The sequence below is a fragment of the Lepidochelys kempii genome, chromosome 6 (assembly GCF_965140265.1).
Source record: "Lepidochelys kempii isolate rLepKem1 chromosome 6, rLepKem1.hap2, whole genome shotgun sequence".
Lineage (NCBI taxonomy): Eukaryota > Metazoa > Chordata > Testudines > Cheloniidae > Lepidochelys > Lepidochelys kempii.
Window position 1 is genome coordinate 316,878 of NC_133261.1, and position 24,095 is coordinate 340,972.

At 61.2% G+C, this 24,095-nt stretch overlaps 1 protein-coding gene across 2 annotated transcripts; it reads right to left on the minus strand.

Moving 5' to 3' along the window:
• Position 1: 1 nt before the first annotated feature.
• NFATC2IP (nuclear factor of activated T cells 2 interacting protein) lies at positions 2–10,938 on the minus strand. 2 transcript variants are annotated; one of them, XM_073346386.1, is made up of 9 exons: positions 10,837–10,938; positions 8,739–8,903; positions 8,452–8,521; positions 5,447–5,585; positions 5,092–5,157; positions 3,926–4,106; positions 3,170–3,314; positions 1,341–1,474; positions 2–1,041 (listed from the first exon to the last, which is right to left on the minus strand). In XM_073346386.1, the coding sequence occupies exons 1-9, from the start codon at positions 10,846–10,848 to the stop codon at positions 883–885; spliced, it is 1,071 nt and encodes a 356-aa protein (XP_073202487.1). In that variant the 5' UTR covers positions 10,849–10,938; the 3' UTR covers positions 2–882. The 2 variants fall into 2 exon arrangements, with proteins under 2 accessions (XP_073202487.1, XP_073202486.1); XM_073346385.1 differs by lacking the exons at positions 2–1,041; positions 1,341–1,474 and adding an exon at positions 1,487–2,750.
• Positions 10,939–24,095: the final 13,157 nt, after the last annotated feature.

Sequence of the window (24,095 nt, forward strand, 5' to 3'; positions counted from 1 at the left end):
CCAAGGGCTGAGTTCATTTATTTATTTCATAAAAGCAACTTCCCACCGCCCCCGTGCCAGGGGGGATAAACGCCCCTAAAGTCCCCTATTTACAGAACGGGCCGCCGGGGGTGGGTCTGGGTCTAGGCCTCGCTGACATGATGGGCAGGCTCCAGGCCATGCCCAGGTGCAGGGGGGTTTCTCGGGGGGCAGGGCCATGCCCAGCTGCTGCAGGGTGCTAGGAAGGGGGATCCCCCGGGCTCAGTGACAGCAGCAGCTGGTTCTGTGCCCAGCTGTGGGGGAGTTGTAGGGAGGCACCCCGGGGGGGCTAGGCCCAGTCCTCCATCAGGCCTCATGCCCAGCTATGCAGGGGCAGGGGCATCCCAGGGCTGAGGGGGTGCGCTAGGCCCAGGCCTCAATGATGTCATCGGGCTCCATACCCAGCTGTGCGGGGGGGGGCACCCCAGGGGGGCTAGGCCCAGGCCTCAATGATGTCATCGGGCTCCGTACCCAGCTGTGCGGGGGGGGCACCCCAGGGGGGGGCTAGGCCCAGGCCTCGATGACATCGTCGGGCTCCATGCCCAGCTGTGGAGGAGGGGGTTGGGGGCACCCCAGGGGGGCTAGGCCCAGGCCTCGACGTCATCGGGCTCCGTACCCAGCTGTGCGGGGGGGGGCACCCTGGGGGGCTAGGCCCAGGCCTCGATGTCATCGGGCTCCGTACCCAGCTGTGCGGGGGGGCACCCTGGGGGGGAGCTAGGCCCAGGCCTCGATGTCATCGGGCTCCGTACCCAGCTGTGCGGGGGGCCACCTGGTGGGGGGCTAGGCCCAGGCCTCGATGACATCGTCGGGCTCCATGCCCAGGTGTGGAGGAGGGGGTTGGGGGTCAGGGGCACCCTAGGGGGGCTAGGCCCAGGCCTCGATGACATCGTCGGGCTCCATGCCCAGCTGCTCGGGCGTGCGGGTCCCTGCCAGGCGCTGCCCGTCAAAGAAGAAGCGGAGTTGACGGCCGCCCAGCCCCATGGCCTCCTGGTAGCGCTCCATCAGCCGGTGCAGCGGCTCTCCCTGCCGGGGGTGGGGGGTTAGCGGGGTGGGGGGTACACGCCGCAGACATGCCAGGGAGGGGGCACTACAGGGATTGTGGGCTGGCCCCAGCATCCCTCCCAAAGCAGCCCCAGGTGGAGAGGGGCCTGCCCCAGGATAGTTCCCCCCCCCCCGACTGCCCCAGCCAACAGCCCCCTGCTGGCTCAGTCCCATCCTCCTCCCTGAGGCTGTGACAACCCCCACACCCCCCTCCCTCTGCAAACAGCACCTCCCCCATAGACGACCCCCCAGATGGTGACCCCCCTGCAGCTCCCCCTTACCCTGGGCACGTTGAGCGTGAGCTGAGAGTCTTTCTCCTGGCCTCGCACGGTCAGCCGTAGTTCCCCAGGGCCCGGCCCAGCCCCCGGTCCCCCCCCACCCTGCGGCTCTCCGGCTGCCATGTCCACCACGCAATCTGCAGGGGACAGACGGACATACAGAGAGCGCAAGGGGCGGGCAGCTGGGGGCGCTGCACTGAGAACTCCCCTGTTACCCGCCCATCCCAGGTTGGGGGACCCCCACTGATATCAGACCCCCTGCCCCCAGCCTGGGGGCACAGCATGCACTTCGGGGCCCGTACCAGAATTTCTGCAACCCGCTGTGGGCTCGTCAGCTGACGGCCACAGAGGAGAAGAGAGGCCTGGTGCGTGGGGCGACCATGAGCCGCCACGGGGACCCCAGCATGGCTCAGGCGGGGCAGCTGCCGGGCGCCCGCAGAACATGGAAACATGGGGCGGAAAGGGACCTCGGCAGGTGGCAGGGCCAGGCAAACCTAGGCCAGCCCTGACAGCTGTTTGTCCAACCTGTTCTTAGACACCTCCAGTGCTGCGGACTCCCCAACCCCCATCAGCCTGTTCCAGGCCAAGCTCCCCTTACAGTTAGACAGTTTCCTAATATTCGACCTAAATCTCCCTGGCCGCGGATGGAGCTCATCACTTCCTGTCCTACCTCCAGTGAACACGGAGAATAACTGATCCCTGTGACGAAGGGGGAATTTTCTGTAGCATCTGTGGGAGTCTCACGCCTGCCTCAGTTTCCCCTATACTTTGCACAGCTACTCAGTGCGGGGGGAAGGACTAAGTTTGCTCTCAGGGCAGCCTAAGACACAGGTACATGCATCACCGCCCTGGCTGGTGGAACGAACAGTCATTAAGGAACTGGCTGAAACTGCCCCAGGTCAGCAAGGGGGCCAGAGAGCGCGGCTGGCCGTGCTCTTGACTCCTGGCCCCATGCTCCCAGCGGGAAGCTGGGCACAGACCCCGGCTGGAGAACCAGGGCCTGGGAGGGGCAAGGTGGGGGGAGCAGTGTGGGCGCTGGGGGCTCTCACCCGGGAACAGACTCAGGAAGGAAGTCAGAGAGCGAGCGAGCGATAGACAGAGCCTGTGCCAAGGGTTTCCCCACAGCCTGGCAGGGCTCTGGGCTGAGCAGAATGGACTGGGCTGTAACCTGCACCCCTCTGCGCGACCCTAAGGGCTCCCTGTGCCTTGCCCAGCTGACTAACACACCTGACTGTGCGCCAGTGTTGAGGGACTGTCCCTGCCATGCTGGGCGAGGGCACCGTCCCGGCAGCGTGGGCGCGTCTCTGCCGGGGTCTGGCTCAGCGGGACTCGCTGGGCAGAGCTCACGGGGGAAGCAGGAGGCTGCAGCCCAGAGGTCCAGTCCAAGCAGGCGGTGAGGCCAAGTGGCCGACCCTGGAGGGAAAGGGGGACCCCAGGGGGTCTGGCACAGGGAAGGGATTTCCTGTGGCGTCCCACCCTCTCCTTACCAGCCTTTACTAGAGCTGACCCCTGCTCTCAGGCGGCTCAAACTCACCCGGGTTTTAACCTTCCCCAGGTCAGGGTTTCGGACCCCTCCTCTGGCCTCTCCACTTCGTCCCCCGCTTGCCTAACGCCTGGTGCCCAGAGCTGCACCCAGCACTCCCATTGCACGTGGGACAGCTACCGCCCGCGTCCTACGTACAGCGCTGCTGCGAGCGCTCCCCAGCCGGAGAGCCGCCTTTCCCACAACGGCAGCCCACCCGCGCCTGACCCGCTCGGACCGCAGACCCCGCCCAGCCAGCGCAGCCCCAGCTGGTACCTGGGCCAAGAGAAGCCCCCTGCCCCTCACTCACCGATGATGTCGGCCACGCCCAGGCCCAGGCCCTGGGGGGTGCTGCTGGGGGGCAGTTCGACGTCTCGCAGCAGCAGCAGGATCTGCTCTGGCCGGACCTGCAGCCTCCCGGCCATGTGCTCCACCACCGCATGCAGGGGCTGTGTCTGCGCCGGGGGAGGGGACCGTCAGGGAGGGCCAGACGGGCAGTCCACAGCCACCCCCAGCCCGGCAGCCCACTGGGCTGTTCTGGGCCAGCGTGAGCCAAGCAGCGGGGCTGGCATGGCAGGTGCCAAATCACCTGGTACATTCACCCCGAGTGACTCCAGCTGGGCCATTTCCCAGCAGATCCAGTGTCAGGCAGTTCCACCGCCCCCTGCAATCAGTGTTAATCTCACCCTGTCCTCCCAGCTCTACACTGGGGGGGTGAACAAGCCCCTTCCTCCACCTGGCCACTGTCCTGCCCCCTATCCTGTACCGGCACCTCCCTGGCCCTACCCACCCCCGTCTGAGCTGTGCGCTCCGTGATCTGCGCTCTGCCTTTCCCCAGACCCCCCCGCCCCCCCAGGGCATGGCCGGGGTCTGCACGCTGGGGCGTGGGGCTCGCTCAGAGCCAGGCTGTGGGGGCAGGGTGGGAGAGGCAGTGTCTGCAGGGGGCCGAAGGCTGTGGAGGATATATAAGGCCTGCATGGAGGCCCAGCACAAGCTGAGGGGATGAGGGGCTCGCTCCCCAGCCACATGGGGATGTGGAAGAGCGGAGAGGTGGGGGGTCACTCACCATCTCCACGGCGACACGGTGGATCTCGGCGCGGCACCGCACCTTGAGCTGCAGCTGCCGGGGCGCAGGGCATGGGGGCGGCTCCACCAGGATCACGTCGTCCTCGGGCGGCTCCTCCCGCAGGCTGCGCTGGGCGGCCGAGAGCCACGTGCGGAGACCCCGCAGCTGGCGTGCCACCTCCCTGCGGGCAGGACCGTCAGACCCCCGACAGCCCCCCGTGCCCCACAGACCCCCCAATCCCCACCTCTCTGCGGGGCAAGGCCGTCAGACCCCGACAGCCCCCCGTGCCCCAGACCCCCCAATCCCCACCTCCCTGCGGGGCAGGGCCGTCAGACCCCGACAGCCCCCCGTACCCCAGACCCCCCAATCCCCACCTCCCTGCGGGGCACAGCCTTCAGACCCCCGACAGCCCCCCGTGCCCCAGACCCCCCAATCCCCACCTCCCTGCGGGGCACGGCCTTCAGACCCCCGACAGCCCCCCGTGCCCCACAGACCCCCCAATCCCCACCTCCCTGCGGGGCAGGGCCTTCAGACCCCCGACAGCCCCCCGTGCCCCACAGACCCCCCAATCCCCACCTCCCTGCAGGGCAGGGCCGTCAGACCCCCGACAGCCCCCCGTGCCCCACAGACTCCCCAATCCCCACCTCCCTGCGGGCAGGGCCGTCAGACCCCGACAGACCCCCGTGCCCCACAGACCAACCCCCCCCCCACACACACACCCCTCCCTGGGGCGCAGGGTCATCAGACGGACAGAGCCCTGTGCACCACAGACCCCCCTCCCACACCTCCCTGGGGGGCAGGGCCGTCAGACCCCCAACAAACCCCTGTGCCCCACAGACCCCCCCCAGACACCTCCTTGGGGGGCAGGGCTGTTAGAGCCCCGCACAGACCCATGTGCCCCACAGACACCCCCCACCTCCCTGGAGGTAGGGGCCATCAGACCTCTGACAGACCTCCCCATCTCCCACCTCCAGAGACTCCCCAGACAAATCCCCCCCAGAGACCTTCCCTGCTCTCTACAAGGGAGGTGTGCCCCAGAGAATCTGCCCCTCAATTCCCCAACTCCTGCAGAGGCAGAGATTTCAACAGAGACACCACCCCCACCCAGCCCCACCTCCCTGAGGGGAGGAGCTCAGCAACACCCCCACATCCTTACAACCCCTCACCGGCGGGTCCGGCCCCTCTGTCTGCGTGTGGGCTGTGGTGGGGGAGAGGGGGACTCGTCCCGGACCCTGAGAGAGAGAGAGAGAGCAGGGGGTGAGATGGGGCTGCTGTGCCCCATAAGTGACAGCCCCCCCCCCCCCAGGGACAGACCCCAAAGCCAGGGGCCACAGAGCCCGAGCCATGCCCCCACCTCCCCTTTATAGCCCTGTCCCCTCCCCCATATACCTCCATTGTAACCCTGTCCCCACCCTGATCCCCCCACCCCCATTAGAGCCTAATCCCCTCCCCCCATATACCTCCCACAGTAATCCTGCCACAATCCCTCCCCCCCACCTGCAATCCCTCCCCCGCACCTACGTTCTCACTACCCCCTGCTGCTGCTGCGGCTCCTCCTCCAGCCAGTCAGTGCAGGGGCCCTGGGGGAGGCGTGGGGCATGAGGCCGCTCCGGCCGGGGGGGCGTGACAGGGCCAATCTCATCCACGTCCAGATCTGCCCCTGGCAGGGGGAGGGGAGATAGCAGCTGTGACTGCCAGGCAGGGGGCACCTCTCCCCACAGCTGCCCCCCCAGACAATAAACCGCCATCCAGTGTACGTACCCCAAGCCCCCCAGATACAACTCCCCTGACCCCTCACCTGGCACATCTCCCCCCAACCCAACACACATAGCCACATATTAAAGGAACTGGCACCTGAAATTGCAAGTCCCACACCAAGGATTTTAATGACTCTAAACTCGGGGGTCGTACCCTATGACTGGGGAGCAGCTAATATAGTTCATATTTTTAAGAAAGGGAAAAAAATGTGATCCAGGAAACTCCAAGCCTGTTAGTTTGACCTCAATTGTACGCAAGGTCTTGGAACAAATTTTGAAAGAGAAAGTTGTTAAGGACATGGGGTGAACAGTAACTGGGATAAAATACAACAGGGCTTTACAAAAGGTGGATCCTGCCTGAGCTCCTTCTTTGAGAAGAGATCTGATGTTTTAGACAAAGGAAGTGCAGTGGATCCAACCTACCCAGATGTCCAAAAGGCTTTGGATCCAGTTCCACATGGGAAACTATTAGTTACATTAGAGAAGAGGGGGATTAACAGGAGAACTGAAAGGTGGGTAAGGAACTGGTTAAAGGGGAGACTGCAGCGGGTCCTACTGAAAGGTGAGCTGTCAGGCTGGAGGGAGGTTACCAGTGGAGTTCCTCAAGGATCGGTCTTGGGACCAATCTTATTTAACATTTTTATTACGCTTGTCGACTAATCGCAGTTAACTCACACAATTAACTCAAAAATTTCATCGCGATTAATCACAGTTTTAATCGCATTGTTCAACAATAGAATACCAATTGAAATATTATTAAATATTTTGGATGTTTTTCCTATATATCGTATTCTGTATTGTAACTGAAATAAAAGTGTATAACTTGTTTATAAATGTTTGCACTGTAAAAATAACAAAAAGAAATCGTATTTTTCAATTCACCTCATACAAGTCATACAAGACAAATCTCTTTGTCGTGAAAGTGCAACTTAAACAAATGTAGATTGTTACATAACCACATTCAAAAAACAAAACAATGTAAAACTTCAGAGCCTACAAGTCCACTCAGTCCTCCTTCTTGTTCAGCCAATTGCGAAGAGAAACACATGTGTTTACAGTTATTGGAGATAATGCTGTCTGCTTCTTATTTACACTGTCACCTGAAAGTGGGAAAAGTCTTTTGCAAGGCACTTTTGTAGCCGGCCTTGCAAAGTATTTACATATAGGTATTTTTTAATTGTGATTAATTTTTTAATTGCTTGACAGCCCTAATATTTATTACTGAGCTTGGCACAAAAAGTGGGTGCATGCGAATAAAATTTGGGGATAAGACAAAGCTGGGAGGTGTTGCTAATATGGAGAAGGACCGGAATATCCTACAAGAAGATCTGGATGATTTTGTAATCTGGAGTAATAGAAATGGGATGCTATTTAATAGTGCAAAGTGCACTGAAGGACTAACAACAGGAATTCTTGCTCTAAACTGGAGACGTATCAGTCGGAAGCGACAGAGGAGGAGAAAGACCTGGGGGTATTGGCTGATCACAGGCTGACTAGGAGCCGCCAGTGTGATGTGGCCGTGAAAAAGGCTAACACGGTCCTGGGGTGCATCAAGTGAGGTGTTTCCAGTGGAGAGAGGGACGTGTCAGCACCATGATACGAGGCACTGGTGAGACTCATCTGGAGTAGTGTATGAGAACGTAAGAAGGGCCAGACTGGATCAGACCAAAGGTCCACCTACCCAGTGTCCTGTCTTCCAACCGTGGCCAATGCCAGGTGCCCCGGAGGGAATTAACAGACCCGGGAATCATCAAGTGACCCATCCTCTGTCGCCCATTCCCAGCTTCTGGCAAAGCTGTTCTAGTCTCCCATGTAAGGGAGATGAATTCAAACTGGAACAGGCGCAGAGAAGAACTGCTAGGAGGACCCGAGGAATGGAAAACCTCCCTTATGAGCAGGGACTCAAAGAGCTTGGCTTGTTTAGCCTGACCAAACGCAGGCTGAGGGAAGACAGGATTGCTCTGTATAAATACATCAGAGGGATACATACCAGGGAGGGAGAGGAGTTATTTAAGTTAAGCGCCAATGTGAACCCAGAACACATGGCTATAAACTGGCCATTAACAAGTTTAGGCTTGAAATTAGATGAAGGTTTCTAACTCTCAGAGGAGTGAAGTTTTGGAGCAGCCTCCCAAGGGGAGCAGGGGAGGCAAACCCCCTAACTGGCTTCACGACTGAGCTTGATCAGCGTATGGAAGGGCTGGTACGACAGGACTGCCTACAATGGCGTGCGACCGCCTGTAACAAACATGGCCAGAGACAGGCCACTAGATGGGGAGGCTCTGAGTTACTACAGAGAATTCTTTCCCGGGGACCTGCCTGGTGGGTCTTGCTCACCTGCTCAGGGTCTAACTGATCGCTGTATTCGGGGTTGGGAAGGAATTTTTCCCGGGGTCAGACTGTCTGAGACCCTGGGTGGGGGTTTCACCTTCCTCTGCAGCGTGCGACACGGGTCACTCGCAGGCTAGAACTAGTGTCAGCGGCGGAGTCTCTGAAACTTGGGGTCTTTAAGCCACGATGTGAGGACGTCAGTGACTCAGCCGGAGGTTCATTGGGGTGGGGGGGAGGGTTCTGTGGCCTGTGATCAGATTGGGGGTGTCTCAGACTTTAAGGGCACAAGTGGCCATCAAACACCACAGCCCAGGCAAACAGCCCCCCCAGACTACCTCTGCTGCCTCCTCCCACTCCCCCCCCCCGGGCACATACATAGCCCCCACCTCCCTAAGGTCAAAACCCCCCTACTCCCACCCAGCCCTAGCACCCCCTTACCTCCCTGCCACTGCAGGGTGGGCACCTCCGGGTGCAGCTCCGCAGGGCACAGCTGGAAGCTGCTGTTCACCTGGAGAGGAAGGGGGCATGTTACCCACAGGCCCTGCTGCGCGGGCACCCCCATGGGGGCACCGAGCCTCAGGATGGGCACAAGAGGGATGAGCATGTCAGGGGAGGGGGGCTGGGAGCCCGGACTCCTGGTTCTGTCCCCAGCTCCGGGAGAGGAGAGGTGTCTGGTGGTTAGAGCTCGGGGTGGAGGGGTGCTCAGACGCCTGGGTCCCTGTTACCTTGTTCGAGTAGACAGGCACAGCGGGGACCTCGGTGCTGCCCAGAACACGCCGGCGCTTGGGGCGCGGCTGCCCCACTGCCCCCCTTGGGGGTCTCACAAGCTCCTCCTCGCTGTCACTGCTACTGCTGCCCCCCACGTAGATGGGGGGTGGGGCAGGGCCAACCTGAGTGGGGATGGGAGGGTTAGGGAGCAGGACTCCTGGGTTCTACCCTATGATTCCCCCAGTACAGCCCCAGGGGGGCTCCCCGCACCTGCCCAGCGGCCCCCTCCACCCTGCGCCAAGACAGGGGTGAGGGAGGAGCAGGCCCCAAGTCACCTCCCCTACTGCCCAGAGACCCCCCCCGAGCCTAGCTCCCCAGAGACCCCCACCCAGAGACCCCCCCACGGCCCCGCTCCCCAGAGACCCCCCCACAGCCCCACCCAGAGACACCCCCCAGCCTCGCTCCCCACTGCCCAGAGACCCCCCACTGCCTCACCCAGAGACCCCCCCCCAGCCCCACCCCACTGCCCAGAGACCCCCCCACAGACCCAACCAGAGACACCCCCCAGCCTCGCTCCCCACTGCCCAGAGACCCCCCCACGGCCCCAACCAGAGACACCCCCCAGCCTCGCTCCCCACTGCCCAGAGACCCCCCACAGACCCAACCAGAGACCCCCCCACAGCCCCACCCCACTGCCCAGAGACCCCCCCACAGACCCAACCAGAGACACCCCCCAGCCTCGCTCCCCACTGCCCAGAGACCCCCCCACAGACCCAACCAGAGACACCCCCCAGCCTCGCTCCCCACTGCCCAGAGACCCCCCACAGACCCAACCAGAGACACCCCCCAGCCTCGCTCCCCACTGCCCAGAGACCCCCCACAGACCCAACCAGAGACCCCCCCACAGCCCCACCCCACTGCCCAGAGACCCCCCCACAGACCCAACCAGAGACACCCCCCAGCCTCGCTCCCCACTGCCCAGAGACCCCCCACAGACCCCAACCAGAGACCCCCCACTGCCAGAGACCCCCCCGAGCCTAGCTCCACAGAGACCCCCCCACAGCCCCACCCAGAGACACCCCCCAGCCTCGCTCCCCACTGCCCAGAGACCCCCCACTGCCTCACCCAGAGACCCCCCCACAGCCCCACCCCACTGCCCAGAGACCCCCCCACAGACCCAACCAGAGACACCCCCCAGCCTCGCTCCCCACTGCCAGAGACCCCCCCACGGCCCCAACCAGAGACACCCCCCAGCCTCGCTCCCCACTGCCCAGAGACCCCCCCACAGACCCAACCAGAGACCCCCCCACAGCCCCACCCCACTGCCCAGAGACCCCCCCACAGACCCAACCAGAGACACCCCCCAGCCTCGCTCCCCACTGCCCAGAGACCCCCCCACAGCCTCACCCAGAGACCACCCCACTGCCCAGAGACCCCCCCAGAGACCCCCCCGAGCCTAGCTCCCCAGAGACCCCCACCCAGAGACCCCCCCACGGCCCCGCTCCCCACTGCCCAGAGACCCCCCCACGGCCCCAACCAGAGACACCCCCCAGCCTCGCTCCCCACTGCCCAGAGACCCCCCACAGACCCAACCAGAGACCCCCCCACAGCCCCACCCCACTGCCCAGAGACCCCCCCACAGACCCAACCAGAGACACCCCCCAGCCCCGCTCCCCACTGCCCAGAGACCCCCCACGGCCCCAACCAGAGACACCCCCCAGCCTCGCTCCCCACTGCCCAGAGACCCCCCACAGCCCCACCCAGAGACCCCCCCACGGCCCCACCCCACTGCCCAGAGACCCCCCCACGGCCCCACCCAGAGACCCCCCCACAGCCCCACCCAGAGACCCCCCCACGGCCCCACCCCACTGCCCAGAGACCCCCCCACGGCCCCACCCAGAGACACCCCCCAGCCTCGCTCCCCACTGCCCAGAGACCCCCCCACAGCCCCAACCAGAGACCCCCCCACAGCCCCGCTCCCCACGGCCCAGAGACCCCCCCACAGACCCAACCAGAGACCACCCCACTGCCCCACCCCACGGCCCAGAGACCCCCCCCAGAGACCCCCCGAGCCTAGCTCCCCAGAGACCCACCCCACGGCCCCCCGCCACTCACCTGCTCCGCCATGGCGCGGGCTCCCAGGTCACGCCCCGTATTGGCTTAGACCCTCCCACTCAGCCCCGCCCCTGCCCTGCCATTGGCCACGGCCCGCCGGCTCTGTGACGGTAGACAGGACGGCTCCACCCCCCCGAGGCGCGGGGGGGGCTGGGAGGTGTAGTTCCCCCGTGGGGCGGGGGGGGGCTCGGCTCCACCCCCCCGAGGCGCGGGGGGGGCTGGGAGGTGTAGTTCCCCCGTGGGGCGGGGGGGGCTCGGCTCGGCTCCCCCCCCCGAGGCGCGGGGGCGGCTGGGAGGTGTAGTTCCCCCGTGGGGCTGAGGGGGGCTCGGCTCCCCCCCCCCCCGAGGCGCGGGGGCGGCTGGGAGGTGTAGTTCCCCCGTGGGGCGGGGGGCTCGGCTCCCCCCCCCCGAGGCGCGGGGGCGGCTGGGAGGTGTAGTTCCCCCGTGGGGCTGAGGGGGGCTCGGCTCCCCCCCCCCCGAGCCGCGGGGGTGTCTGGGAGGTGTAGTTCCCCCGTGGGGCGGGGGGGGGCTCGGCTCGGCTCCCCCCCCGAGGCGCGGGGGCCGCTGGGAGGTGTAGTTCCCCCGTGGGGCGGGGGGGGCTCGGCTCCCCCCCCGAGGCGCGGGGGCAGCTGGGAGGTGTAGTTCCCCCGTGGGGCGGGGGGGGCTCGGCCCGTGGGCCGGGAGACTCGGGTGACCTGCAGGAAACCCCGGGTAAACTGGCCCAGCCTCGCCGTACAGCGGGAGGATTGTCGCACCAATGCCAGCGTCCACACAGAGGCCCCAGCGTGGAGGCCCCGAGGATCCGGCCCCGCTGAGGTGGGGCGTCTGCGTTTGGCTTCAGGCTCTTGCCTTTGTATCTGCTGTCGCGGGACCTTGGCCCATTGTGCGTTCATGCTTGATCAGGCTCTCACTTTGTGCAGCTCAGCGGCTCCTGTCATTATCCAATTGCTGTCTGGCCCGCCCCATCGCCTGGCCTCCCCCCTTAACGTCCCACTGTGACAAAGTGGGGAGTTTCCGTAGGGCTTGGCCTGAACGCGGTGCGTGCCTCAGTTTCCCTGTGTGCTGCATGTTTAACGAGGTGGTGGGAAGAGTTTGTTGTTGCAGAGGACCAGGTGTGACCTCACCTAGCAGCCAGGACCCTGGACAATGGCCTGGAGATGGGGGACCCAGCGACTGGTGACCTGGTGACCACGAGCCCTCCCTCCAGCTTGGCAGTCAGCCAGTTCTGGCCAGAGTGGGGCTGAGAAGAGAGGGGCCAGTGACCTGACCAGCCAGCTCCAGCCAGAGGGGAACAAAGGACAGAAGAGAGGGGCCCAGGTGACCGGGTTACCTGGGACCGAAGAGAGGACTGAGGAGGGGTGTTGGGGAAGGGAATACAGGGGGCTCGGCTGGAAGGAGGGGGCTGCCAGACTCGGGGGAGAGAGACCAGCCAGAGCCCCACTGGGACGGGGACAGACCCAGCTGGCCGGGGCTGAGACTGGCCAGTCCCGAGGGCCCTGAGAACTGTCTGGGCTGGATTCTGCCATTCAAGAAACCTCCCGTGTTCTCCGGCGGGGAGGCGCTGCAGGGTGGAGACCGGAGGGTGGCACTTTGCTCCCTCTGGGGGTGGAGGCCCCCGGGACCCCAAGCGAGGGGACTCCCTGGGGGCCCCACAGCACAGACAGGCCTGCTGCAGGCTCAGAGGTGCAGTCGCCAGAGGCAGCGGGACCTAACCCCAGAGAGAGAGAGAGAGAGCAACCTTCCCAGGGGGCTGTGTCACACCGAAGGGGGGCTTTTCCGGGGGGGCCGCACAGAGCCGAGAGCCCAGGGCCTGGGTGGCCGTGGCAGCCCCCCCACAAACGTTTCGGCTGGGGAACAAGGAGCAAATGCTTAAAAATAAACATTGCCCTTAGCTGAAGAAACGTACAAAAATAATTCCCAGCCTGGCCCCAGGGAGAGCTGGCTCAGCTGATCAGCCGCCTAGTGTCTCCGGTCCCCCTCCTCCACCCCCAGGTTCCCGTTTCCCTTCTGCGGCTGGTCCCTGCGGGTGCTGCTGGGCGTCAGCGTCCATTTCTCTGGCTCTGCTGGGCCCAGCCCGACGGGCCCCGCTCTCTGTCCCTGTGCCCCTGGGCAGGCGCCTCTGGCTCTGCAGGGCCAGCCCCGGGGCTGAGAGTTCACCCTGAGTCCCGGAGCTGGGCTGAGATGCCCCAGCCCGTGCCAATGCCCGCAGCACGACAGTCCCCGGGGCCAGGGGTAGCAGCAGAGCCAGGCCCTGCCAGCAGGCTCTCCCCCAGGGCTGGCCTTACCCTGAGGCGAACGGAGGCAGCTGCCTCGGGTGCCAGACTGAGGGGGGGGCGCCACTAAGACCCAGAGTTTCAGAGTTTTGGCCCAAGCAAGGGGGTATGGGGACATCATTTGAGCTCCCCGCCTCAGGTGCCAAAATGTTGTGGGCTGCCCCGATCTCCCCCCCCGCCAAAAAACCCAACCCTCTCCTGCCATTAACCAAGCCAGAGATACGATCCCCCTGTGTCTACAGGCTCCTCCAGCGCCCCTGGGTTATCAGGGGATGGGGGGAACCAGCTCAAAGCAGCTCCTCACCCCCAGGGGGTTCCTGCCTGGGACACTGGGTTGAGCCAGCGCAGCCGTGAGGCCATCCTGAGTGGTGTTGTAGGGAGGCCCCAGCCACACCCTGCAGCTGCCAGTTCCACAGATGAACCACGTACCACGTCTGCCTGGGAGACAGGACAGGCAGCACCAGCTGGGCCCATCTCAGGGATCCCGGTGTGACAGGTTCCCCCCAGGGTGCCAGTTGAAACTGGGGTACCACTGAGCCCGCCTGACCCACCAGCCTGGGTTCCCTTTACCCTGTGCTGTTGTGACAGTCTCTCAAGCTCCCTCCAGCACGCACCCTTATGGACACACCCAACTGCAGCTTGTATGCACACGGATGCTGAGATCAACTAAGGAGTTGCCCAGTACTCAAGCGCACACCCCACTCTAGAGGATAAACCCAAACTTGTACCGTCTTGTGCTGCTGTGATGGGGCTGCCTGTGGGAGCCAGCTGAGGTCACTCAATCAGGGTGAGCTGTGAACTGACCAGGGCAGACAGACCCAAAACGCTGGGGGATATTCCAGGACCTAGATTTCCCCAGCCAGCCCAAACCAGCCTCTGTCTGACCTCCCTGGGTACTCAGGAGTCCAAACGACGCAGTTCCTGTAACGTGCCCGGCCTCAGGCCTCCATCCGGCCACACGTCAAACTTACGATAAATTCTGAAAATCTTCTCTCATCATATAAAAGAAAAGGTCCTTCCAGTCCCAAAGGATCAGCCACACACCCAGATCCAATTATAACTCAGATCTTACCTCTTCTTGAACCCCAAAGCAGATCTGCGATGAGGAAGGATCGTGTCCCAGGGTTTTTATACATTTCTAGCAGCCTCTTGGCCTGAGAAAACAATCGGCTCAACTTTCTGTCTCCCAAACATGCTGGCAATTAGCACAGGGTCATTTATCCATTAAACAATTCAGATACAGGCCACCACAACCTTCAATGAGCCATGTAGACAATAATACAATGTCACTCAAGTGTCTTCCTAAATGTTAATACTCTTTTTTTTTAAATCTTGAGTCAAAGCCATAGCAATAGACAAGACTTATTTGCTGACCTCACAAGACCTGAACAAACATCTCCCCTTCTATCTCTAACAATGCAGGCTGCATTTCAAAGCTCTTTTCATTTCCATCTCTTCCTAACAAGTCTTTAAAGGTTGGCCACGGTCAGGTCAGTTTGTGAGTTAATTAACTCTTTCTGGCCCTGTGTCCCCCCCTTTCAATGAGATATTATATTACACTCATAACGTCACAGCTGCACAGAGAACTACACAGGATAAGATCATTGAAATTCGCCCCCTCCCTCAATGTGGAGAAGGATCTGCACAGCTGTCTGCCCCAAGATACAATGTCCACACACATACAGGTTTTAGACAAAATAAATGTTTATTGCTGTCAAGGTTCCTTCCCCACTCTGAACTCTAGGGTACAGATGTGGGGACCTGCATGAAAACCTCCTAAGCTTACTTTTACCAGCTTAGGTTAAAACTTCCCCAAGGTACAAAATTATTTTACCCTTGGATTTCCACTGCCACCACCAAACTTTATCTGGGTTTGTTGTCACGGAGTGTGGGGGAGTCCAGGCCCTGCACCCCTCTTCCTGGGATCCACTGAGACTCTCAGCCAGCCAGTAAAACAGAAGGTTTATTGGACAACAGGAACAGTCCCAAACAGAGCTTGTGGGTATAACCAGGACCCCTCAATCACGTCCTTCTGGGGGAGCAGGGAGCTTAGACCCCAGCCCTGGGGTTCCCTGTGTTCCTCCACCCAGCCCCAAACTGAAACTAAACCCACCCAGCAGGTTCCCTGCTGCAGCCTCTGTTCACATTCCTGGGCGGAGGTGTCGCCTCCCCCTCCCCCTCCTGGCTCAGGTGACAGGCTCTCAGGTCTCCCATCCCCAGGGCACATTCCCAGGTCAACACTCCCCCCTCCCTGCTGAGTCACATCGTCACATCTCTCCCCCCTTCGAGACTGAACTGAGCGGGGTCACGCTGACCAGTGACCTGGGGAAGTTCGGGGCCCCCTCTCCGGGACAGCGCATCCGCTATCAGGTTGGCACTTCCCTTCACGTGGACCACGTCCATGTCGTAATCCTGCAGGAGCAGGCTCCATCTCAGGAGCTTGGCGTTGGCTCCTTTCATCTGGTGCAGCCAGGTCAGGGGAGAGTGGTCGGTGTAGACAGTGAAGTGTCGCCCGAAGAGATAGGGCTCTAGTTTCTTGAGGGCCCACACCATGGCCAGGCACTCCTTCTCGATGGCCGCGTAGTGTTGCTCCCGGGGTAGCAACTTCTTGCTCAGGTACACGATGGGGTGTCTCTCCCCCTTTTCATCCTCCTGCATTAAGACCGCCCCCAGTCCCGTGTCTGAGGCGTCGGTGAACACCACAAAGGGCTTGTCAAAGTCTGGGTTTGCCAGAACTGGGCCACTGACCAGAGCCTCCTTCAGCGCCCGGAAAGCCTCCTGGCACTGCTCGGTCCAGACCACCTTGTCTGGCTTCCCCTTCTTGCATAGCTCCGTGATGGGGGTGGCGATGGCGCTAAAGTGGGGCACAAATCTTCGGTAGTATCCTGCCATCCCAATAAAGGCTTGGACCTGCTTTTTGGTGTGGGGAGCGGGCCAGTCTCTGATCACCTCCACCTTGGCTGGTTCCGGCTTTAGGCGGCCGCTCCCCACCCGATGGCCCAGGTAAGATACTTCCGCCATCCCCACCTTGCACTTCTCCGCTTTTACAGTCAGCCCAGCCCCCTGGAGTCGGTCCAGCACTTGTCTAACCTGGGACACGTGGTCCTCCCAGGTCTGGCTAAAGACACAGATGTCATCAATATACGCCACGGCAAAACTCTCCATCCCCCTCAGGAGCTGGTCCACTAGGCGCTGGAAGGTGGCCGGCGCTCCCTTGAGGCCAAAAGGCAGGGTCAGGAACTCATAGAGCCCCAGAGGGGTGATAAAGGCCGATTTCAGTCGGGCATCTGCATCCAGCGGCACTTGCCAGTAGCCCTTTGTAAGGTCCATGGTGGTGAGGTACCGAGCTCCTCCCAGCTTGTCTAGGAGCTCGTCCGGCCTGGGCATGGGGTAGGCATCAGATACAGTGATGGCATTGAGCTTCCGATAGTCCACACAGAACCGGACCGACCCGTCCTTTTTGGGGACCAGCACCACCGGCGAGGCCCAAGGGCTGGCAGATGGCTGGATCACCCCCAAAGCCAGCATGTCCCGGACCTCTCTTTCCAGGTCCTGAGCAGTTTTCCCTGTGACTTGGAAGGGGGAGCATCTTATCGGCGGGTGTGACCCTGTCTGCACCCGGTGGACAGTCAGATTAGTGCGTCCAGGCTGGTTGGAAAACAGCTGTCGGTACGGATGCAGCACCTCCCTGACCTCAGCTTGCTGGGCAGGGGTTAGCTGATCCGAGAGGGGAATTGTTTCCAGGGGGAAACCAGCTCTGGTCCCAGGGAATAGATCTACTAAAGGGTCATCTCCCTGCTCCTCCCACGGCCAACACCACATTCCCCCTGGCATAATATGGCTTCATCATATTCACATGGTACACCCGGCGGTGGTGCGCCCGGTTTGACAGCTCCACCACATAGTTTACCTCATTGAGCTGCTTGACGACCTTGAAAGGGCCCTCCCAGGCGGCCTGTAGTTTGTTCTTTCTCACTGGGATGAGAACCATCACCTGATCCCCGGTGGCGTAGGCACGGGCCCGTGCCGTGCGGTCATACCAGACCTTCTGCTTCCTCTGGGCTCTGGCCAGATTCTCCCTGGCCAGGCCCATGAGTTCGGCCAGTCTCTCTCGGAAGATCAGGACATACTCCACCACTGACTCTCCATCGGGAGTGGCCTTCCCCTCCCATTCGTCTCTCATCAGGTCCAGGGGGCCCCTCACCCTCCTGCCATATAACAGTTCGAAAGGCGAAAATCCGGTAGACTCCTGGGGCACCTCCCTGTATGCGAACAGCAGGTGAGGTAAGTACTTGTCCCAATCCTGTGGGTGCTGGTTCATAAAGGTTTTCAGCATCATCTTTAGCGTCCCGTTAAACCTCTCCACCAGCCCATTGGACTGGGGGTGATACGCTGAGGCCCAGTCGTGCCGGACCCCACATTTCTCCCACAAGCACCGGAGCAGGGCCGACATGAAGTTGGAGCCTTGGTCTGTCAAGACTTCCTTGGGGAACCCCACTCGGCTGAAAATGGTCAGGAGCGCATCGGCCACGGTGTCTGCTTCAATGGAAGCTAAGGGCACTGCCTCGGGGTAGCGGGTGGCAAAATCTACCACCACCAGAATGTATTTCTTCCCCGACCGGGTCGTCTTGCTGAGAGGCCCCACGATGTCCATGGCCACCTTCTGGAAAGGCTCCTCTATGATGGGCAAAGGTCTCAAAGCCGCTTTCCCCTTGTCCCGGGCCTTCCCCACCCTCTGACAGGGGTCACAGGATCGGCAATACTGCCGGACCGTGGTAAAGACCCCGGGCCAGTAAAAGTTCTGTAGCAACCTCTGCCGGGTGCGCCGGATTCCCTGGTGCCCTGCGAGGGGGATGTCATGGGCCAGGTGCAGGAGCCTGCGGCGATACTTCTGGGGGACCACCAGCTGCCTCCTGATCCCACAGGACTCCACTTCCCTTGTGGGAGCCCATTCTCGGTACAGGAACCCCTTCTCCCACAGGAACCTCTCCTGGCAGCCTCTCCTCATGGTCCGTCCCACACCAAGGTCGGCCAGGTCCCTGAGCTTCCGGAAGGAGGGATCTTTCCTCAACTCGGCCTGGAACTCAGCAGCTGGGGCAGGGACGGGGCCCGGTTCCCTCTCGCTGGCCAGGTCTGAGGCCTCCGCCTCTCTAAGCCGTGCCCCTCGGCCCTCCCTCCCCACCAGGGTAGGGTCCTGCGCCTCCGGTGTGATACCCTCCCCGAGGTCAGGGCGCAGTGCCCCTCGCCGGCTCTGGCTACGCGTCACAACCAGGGCGGCCTGGGGCTTGCTTGGCCAGTCCTCTAGGTCTCCCCCCATCAAAACTTCAGTGGGCAAATGGTGGTGTACCCCCACATCCTTGGGGCCCTCCTTGGCCCCCCATTTCAGGTGTACCCTTGCCACGGGCACCTTAAATGGGGTCCCGCCCACCCCTGTCAGGGTCAGATAGGTGTTGGGCACCACCTGATCTGGGGCCACCACCTCGGGCCGGGCCAGCGTCACCTCCGCGCCCGTATCCCAGTATCCATTTACCTTCCTCCCATCCACCTCCAGGGGAACAAGGCACTCTCTCCGGAGGGACAGCCCCGCGCCCACCCTGTAAACTGAGCACCCTGAGTCCAGAGCCTCCAGCCCTCTGGTGGAGCTGGCCTGGGGTACTCTTCCCTCCGGGGCAGGTGGTAAACTGGTAGGCCCCCTTTCCTGGGTCGTCTGCCCCTCGTCCAGCTGGGTCCCTACCCAGTTAACCCTGGGTAGGTTGGGTCTGCTCAGTCTGTCCCTGAGCCCGGGGCACTGGGACCGTACGTGGCCTCTCTGGCCACAGTGATAGCAGCTCAGGTCACGTTGGTCCCCTCGAGCAGGTCGGAGGGGCCCGACGCCAGGCGTTCCCCTTGGGAGGGGGTTCTCCCTATTTCCCCGCTGGGAGGCCCCCTGGTGACTCTCTCTCTGCATCGGGGGGGGCCTGTTCTTTTGGGGCTCCTCCCGGCTACCCCCTGACCGACTGTTCACAGACTCGTCGGCCAGCTGCCCTGCGTGCTGGGGGTTCTCGAGCTTTTTGTCCACCAGCCACAGCCTCAGGTCGGACGGGCACTGTTCATACAGCTGCTCCAGTACGATTAGGTCCAGCAGGTCCTCTTTAGCTCGGGCCCCAGCTGTCCACTTGCGGGCATACCCCTGCATCCGGTTGGCCAGTTGTAGGTAGGTGACCTCAGGCGTTTTACGCTGACTCCGGAACCTTCTCCGGTACATCTCGGGGGTCAGCCCAAACTCACGGAGCAGGGCCTGCTTGAACAGTTCATAGTCCCCTGCCTCCGGCCCTGTCATTCGGCTGTACACCTCCACGGCTTTGGGGTCCAGTAAGGGGGTGAGAAACTGGAGCCTGTCTGCAGGGTCAACCCTGTGCAGCTCACAGGCATTCTCAAAGGCCGTCAGGAAGCTATCTATGTCCTCCCCCTCCTTACGCTGGGCCAGGAAGCACTTATCAAAGTTCCTTGCCGTCTTGGGTCCCCCCTCACTCACCGCAGCCGGGGTCCCACTGCTCCTCAGCCTGGCCAGCTCCAGTTCATGCTGTCTTTGTTTCTCCTTCTCCTGACGCTCCCTCTCCTTCTCCTGACGCTCCCTCTCCTTCTCCTCCTGCTCATGTTGACGTTGTTTCTCCTTCTCCTCCTGCTCATGTTGACGTTGTTTCTCCTCATGTTGACGTTGTTTTTCATGATCCTCCAGCTCCCTCATTTTCATCTCCCTCTCCCATTCCAGCCGCCTCCGCTCCAGGGATGGGGAGCTCCGCTGGGAGGATCCCCTGCTGGGTGCCGGGGTCAGGGTGCCCTCGGTATTCGCTGGGCTTCCCCCAACCCCTCCCCCAGGCCTAGGTAGGAAGGGTCTCGGGATGTCCTCAGCAGCAGTCTGACCCCTCCCAGCCCGGTCAGGCCCCAGGGCCCACGCTGCGTCCCCCGGGCAGCTTCCCTCAGGGACAGGGATCGGGTCATCCAAGCGATCCCTCTCCTCCAGCTGGGCAATCAGCTGTTCCTTGGTGGACCTCCCGATGCGCAGCCCCCTCTGCCTGCACAGCTCCACCAGGTCGCTCTTCAGGCGTTTAGCGTACATCTCCCTGCTGGCCACTCGCAGGCCGGGCAGCTTCCCACGGTTTCCAGGAAAAGCCCCTCGTGTGCCCGTCCTTCTTGAGGTCACCGACTCTTTGCCAGGGTCGAGCTGCAGACTCCTCCGCCCCTGGGACCGCTCGCTGCAATCCCCTGGGGGACCCTGTTACTGCAAAAGTCTTTCTCTCTGGTCACACATTCCCAGGGGTTAACCGCCCCCCGAAACCGTCTCTCTCTGAATCTTCAGCACGCCTGGTCCCCGTCAATTCCCCTTCGTTTTACTGCTCCCCAGTCACTTACTGCAGGAAGCGCCGTTCACGGGGTGCAGTACATCCCACCGCTGCCACCAGTTGTCACGGAGTGTGGGGGAGTCCAGGCCCTGCACCCCTCTTCCTGGGATCCACTGAGACTCTCAGCCAGCCAGTAAAACAGAAGGTTTATTGGACAACAGGAACAGTCCCAAACAGAGCTTGTGGGTATAACCAGGACCCCTCAATCACGTCCTTCTGGGGGAGCAGGGAGCTTAGACCCCAGCCCTGGGGTTCCCTGTGTTCCTCCACCCAGCCCCAAACTGAAACTAAACCCACCCAGCAGGTTCCCTGCTGCAGCCTCTGTTCACATTCCTGGGCGGAGGTGTCGCCTCCCCCTCCCCCTCCTGGCTCAGGTGACAGGCTCTCAGGTCTCCCATCCCCAGGGCACATTCCCAGGTCTACACTCCCCCCTCCCTGCTGAGTCACATCGTCACAGCTTACTTTTACCAGCTTAGGTTAAAACTTCCCCAAGGTACAAAATTATTTTACCCTTGGATTTCCACTGCCACCACCAAACTTTATCTGGGTTTACTGGGAAACGTAGTTTGGACACGTCTTTCCCCCCAAAATCCTCCCAACCCTTGCACCCCACTTCCTGGGGAAGGTTTGGTAAAAATCCTCACCAATTTGCATAGGTGACCACAGACCCAAACCCTTGGGTCTTAGAACAATGAAAAATCATTCAGTTTTCTTACAAGAAGACCTTTAATAGAAGTAAAGGAATCACCTCTGTAAAATCAGGATGGTAGATACCTTACAGGGTAATTAGATTCAAAACATAGAGAATCCCTCTAGGCAAAACCTTAAGTTACAAAAAAGACACACAGACAGGAATATTCATTCTATTCAGCACAGCTATTTTCTCAGCCATTTAAAGAAATCAGAATCTAACACATACCTGGCTAGATTACTTACTAAGTTCTAAGACTCCATTCCTGTTCTGTCTCCGGCAAAAGCATCACACAGACAGACACAGACCCTTTGTTTTTCTCCCTCCTCCCAGCTTTTGAAAGTATCTTGTCTCCTCATTGGTCATTTTGGCCAACGCGGTTACCTTTAGCTTCTTAACCCTTTACAGGTGAGAGGATTTTTCCTCTGGCCAGGAGGGATTTTAAAGGGGTTTACCCTTCCCTTTATATTTATGACAACTGCCTACAAAAGGTAGATTTTAAGTGAATATAAGGGAGAGCAAGCGGATCAAGGCAGATTACCCAGCAAATGAAACGAACACGAAACCTAAGCTTATGATACTAAAGAAACTCGTTACAAGTGGCACATTCCCACCCTAAACGTTGCCACAGACAGATTGCAGAGATTCTTGAAGGCCGGCTGCACTGGCCTGCCGTGTACAACTCCAGATGTTCCTTTCACAGGCCTGACACCCCTCCAGCCTGCCCCTCCCCCCCATTCACGTTTTGTTCCTTAGATGTTTACACCAGCCTTCTTGGGCGGGGAGCCAGTGAAGAACCAGCCCCTGATGGTGTCACGCCCCTGCCTTACATAGGTTTTACATATGGCGGGGATCCTCGGTCTTCCAGTGTGATTCCCACCCCTGGCCAGTGGGAAAATACTAGAGTTATCAGGGTGTCCACTATCAGGTGACTCGATCACATGGCCCTGCAGCCACAACCCAGAGGCCGTTTGCAGCATCCTAGGAAGGCTCCCTGGCGGGAGATTAGCACCTTCTAAGACCTACTGTTCTTCCAGATGGCCCAGCCAGCCGTCTAGCCTGATTGCACTCAGTCTAGTGGGCGTTCGGCGGGTGTAAACACAGGTGTGAGAGGTGCATAGACAATATTCCTAACTTCAGATACAGAAACGATACCCGCATACAAACAGGAGGGTATTCAGCAAATTGTAACCTTTTCAGTGACACCCCAACTGCCTTATCTTGCCCAAGATACACGAGGATTATGCCATAACTCCTCTCAATATTACATGAATATGAGGTGAATGCCACAACATGGAGTGGGGTCTGGCGGGTTACAGTGGGGGGGCCTGAGAGTCAGGACTCCTGGGTTCTATCCCTGGCTCAAGGATACGAGCAGGGGCTGGGGGCCAAGGCTCCTGGGTTCTATCCCCAGTTCTGCCCCAAACTTTTTGTGTGATCATGGGCAGGCCCCTTCCCCTCTGGGTGCCTCCCTTTTCCTTCCTGCTCTTTGTCTGTTCGGAGGGTGAGCTCCTTGGGACAGGGCTTGGGCCACTGGGGGTTTGAGGCAGTGCCCCACCCAACAGGCCCTGATCTCGGCTTGGGGAAAGGGGAGGCTGGTAATTCCCACCTTAACACACGGGCAGACAGCAGGGCAGGTGTGGGGAGGCCCGAGAATAAGGCCGATGACAGTGTCCCGGCTCCACAGGCCCTGTGCTCACACACGGCTCTGGAGCAGTCCCGAGGAGAAGCCTGGCAGTGCGTCAGCCCCCAAAGGGTCCCGCTCTTGCTGGGGTCAGCCCCTCGGCTTCCCCGCCTCTGGGGACCAAACCTCGGCACCGTCAGCACCCCAGTGTCACGCCGTGAGCCCCCCCTCAGCGAGCCCACCTGGACTGGACCCCTGGGGAAGCCTCACCCCCCCAAAGAGAGAAATGCACCCGAGTCCCTGACTCTGGAGGGATTTCCCGCCAGCGGTGACAGCAGGAGGGTTTATTGGCTGTCTGGGGGACAGCGAAGAGAGTCTAGTTAACACAGAGAGTGGAGCATTACAGCAAGGTCCATCGGGGGACCCCCGAGCCCCGACCCCCTTTAGTGCCAGTCCCAGACCGTCTCCCCGGCTTCCAACCGCCCCCACTAAACAGCCCCACCTGGCCCCTCCTCGGCCCTTTGTCCTCCAGCTGGAGGGGCCCGAGGGCTCTGCCCGCTGCCCACGCCTGCAGGCGTCACCTCCACAGCTCCCACGGACTGTGGTTCCTGGCACTCGGGGTGGGGGCAGCGCGCGGAGCCCCTATGGCTGCCCTTGTGCCGAGGAGCCGGTCGCTTCCGAGAGCCGCGCAAAGCCGGGCAGAGGTCCCACCTTAGCCCCGCAGCGCCACTGACCGGACTTGTAATGGCCCGGCGAGCAGTGCTGACCGGAGCCGCCAGGGTCCCTTTTCCACCAGACGTTCTGGTCGAAAACTGGACACCCACCAACCCCAGCTCTGCCTCCCGGGATCCCCTGCTCACGTTCTCCCCACACTCTGTACCCCCTTCCCACTCCGGATTTCCATGGGCCATCGAGTCCAAGGCCAGAAGGGGCCCTGTGCTTGGCTAAAGCACCTTCCCTGGGCAGTGGTCCCCTCCCTGGGAAACGCCATGGGCTGAGTGTGATGAAGTGGGACTCTTCTTAATGTTTCCTCTGAATAGTGTGGGGGTGCCTCAGTCAATCCCCCTTCGTTTTACTGCTCCCCCATCACTTACTGCAGGAAGTGCCATCCATGGGGTGCAGTACATCCCACCGCTGCCACCAGTTGTCACGGAGTCCCTGGGCGATGCTCTGGAACTGCTCCCTACGAAGCCAGGCAGGACTCTGGGGCAGTCGCCTTCCTGTGGTCAGCCTGTCTGCAGGACACACGGCTCACCCGGCTTCCACCTTCCTGGTTCTGACCTCGGAGC